Raw genomic sequence first — 1,880 nt, 5'->3', positions numbered from 1 at the left:
TTTTTTTTTTTTTTTTTGAGACAGAGTCTTGCTCTGTTGCCCAGGCTGGAGTGCAGTGGTGTGGTCTCAACTCACTGCAACCTCTGCTTTCTGGGTTCAGGTGATTCTCCTGCCTCAGCCTCCCGAGTAGCTGGGATTATAGGTGCCTGCCACCATGCCCAGCTAATTTTTTGTATTTTTAGTAGAAACAATGTTTCACCATGTTAGCCAGGCTGGTTTCAAACTTCTGACCTTACGATCTGCCTGCCTTGGCCTCCCAAAGTGCTGGGATTACAGGCGTGAGCCACCACGCCTGACCAAAGTATACCACCATTTCTTTCAGCATTTTATGTCGTGGGAAACTAAATTCAGCATCTGATAATATCCTAGAAGCCAGAAATAAAGATGTATGTGCCAATATATTTCTTGTCATTTAAAAGCAAAACCAGGAGTTGGCAATTTACTTCCAAAGGCACTGTGTTTTATTGGGGAACAGGAAGAGCTGTGTTGGGTATATGTAACAGAAATTTGTTTCATTCTATGTGACTCTTTGCATTGTACTCACCTGGGGCATTGCACACATATAACTTATTGATAAGTTATCCACAAATATATTTTGGTTAGTGTGTCTTTGTTACATTTATATTTTTATGAAGAAATTAGAGTCTGGTATTTTGCTATGCCGTATTGCTTATGTAGTTTGTATAATTTTAGAGGTTATGTTTGTGAAGTATATATATCTGAGTCTAGTAAGTGAAGTAATTTGTCGTTTTAATTTTTTTTTTAGTTATATGTTCTCATTTTGCTGAAGACTTTTGGCCAGAGCAAGACATAAAAGATTCTTTCAAAAAAGTGACACTGAGGAGATACGATAAATGTGGACCTGAGAACTTACAATTAAGAAAAGGCTATAAAACTGTAGGTGATTGTAAACTATACAAAGGAGATTATAATGGACTTAACCAATGTTTGACACCTACCCAGAGCAAAATGTATCACTGTGATATATATGTAAAAGTATTTTATGCATTTTCAAATTCAGATAGATATAAGACACGACTTACTGGAAAGAAACCTTTCCAATGTAAAAAATGTGACAAATCATTTTGCATGCTTTCACAACTAACTCAACATAAGATAATTCACATTAGAGAGAATACCTACAGATGTAAAGAATTTGGCAATGCCTTTAATCAGTCCTCAACCCTTACTAACCATAAGAGAATTTATGTTGGTGAGAAACACTACAAATGTGAAGAATGTGGCAAAGCATTTAACCACTACTCAACACTTACTAACCATAAGGGAGTTCATACTGGAGAGAAACCATACAAATGTAAAGAATGTGGCAAAGCCTTTAGCAGGTACTCAACCCTTACTACCCATAAGAGAATTCATTCTGGAGAGAAGCCCTACAAATGTGATGAATGTGGCAAAACCTTTAGCATATCTTCAACCTTTACTAAACATAAGATAATTCATACTGAAGAGAAACCCTACACATGTAAAGAATGTGGCAAAGCCTTTAACCGGTCCTCAACCCTTACTGGCCATAAGAGAATACATACTGGTGAGAAACCCTACAAATGTGAAGAATGTGGCAAAGCCTTTAACTGGTCTTCAACTCTTACTAAACATAAGGCAATTCATACTGGAGAGAAACCCTACAAATTTGAAGAATGTGGCAGAGTTTTTACCTGTTCCTCTACACTTACTAGACATAAGAGAATTCATACTGAAGAGAAACCCTGTAAGTGTAATGAATGTGGCAAAGCTTTTAACCGGTCCTCACACCTTACTAGCCATAGGAGAATTCATACTGGAGAGAAACCCTACAAATGTGAAGAATGTGGCAAAGCCTTTAAGCAGTCCTCAAACCTTAACAGTCATAAAAAAATTCA

The 1,880-nt window shown here is 37.0% G+C and overlaps 2 protein-coding genes across 2 annotated transcripts in view; one reads left to right on the top strand and one right to left on the bottom strand.

Annotated features, from left to right (window-relative positions):
- Nucleotides 1–1,880, bottom strand: part of LOC105538628 (zinc finger protein 708) — a 315,682-nt gene that overhangs the window by 296,783 nt on the left and 17,019 nt on the right. The gene's annotated exons all lie outside the window — the stretch shown is intronic.
- The window catches only part of ZNF429 (zinc finger protein 429), a 37,904-nt gene that overhangs the window by 34,875 nt on the left and 1,149 nt on the right, over nt 1–1,880 (top strand). The window contains exon 4 of the mRNA XM_011978535.1: nt 767–1,867. Within this exon, the coding sequence (XP_011833925.1) occupies nt 767–1,867 (1,101 nt within the window). The remainder of the gene's footprint in view (nt 1–766; nt 1,868–1,880) is intronic.

Source organism: Mandrillus leucophaeus, unplaced genomic scaffold (assembly GCF_000951045.1).
Source record: "Mandrillus leucophaeus isolate KB7577 unplaced genomic scaffold, Mleu.le_1.0 Scaffold196, whole genome shotgun sequence".
Classification (NCBI taxonomy): Eukaryota; Metazoa; Chordata; class Mammalia; order Primates; family Cercopithecidae; genus Mandrillus; species Mandrillus leucophaeus.
This window is presented reverse-complemented; position numbering and strand designations above follow the sequence as displayed.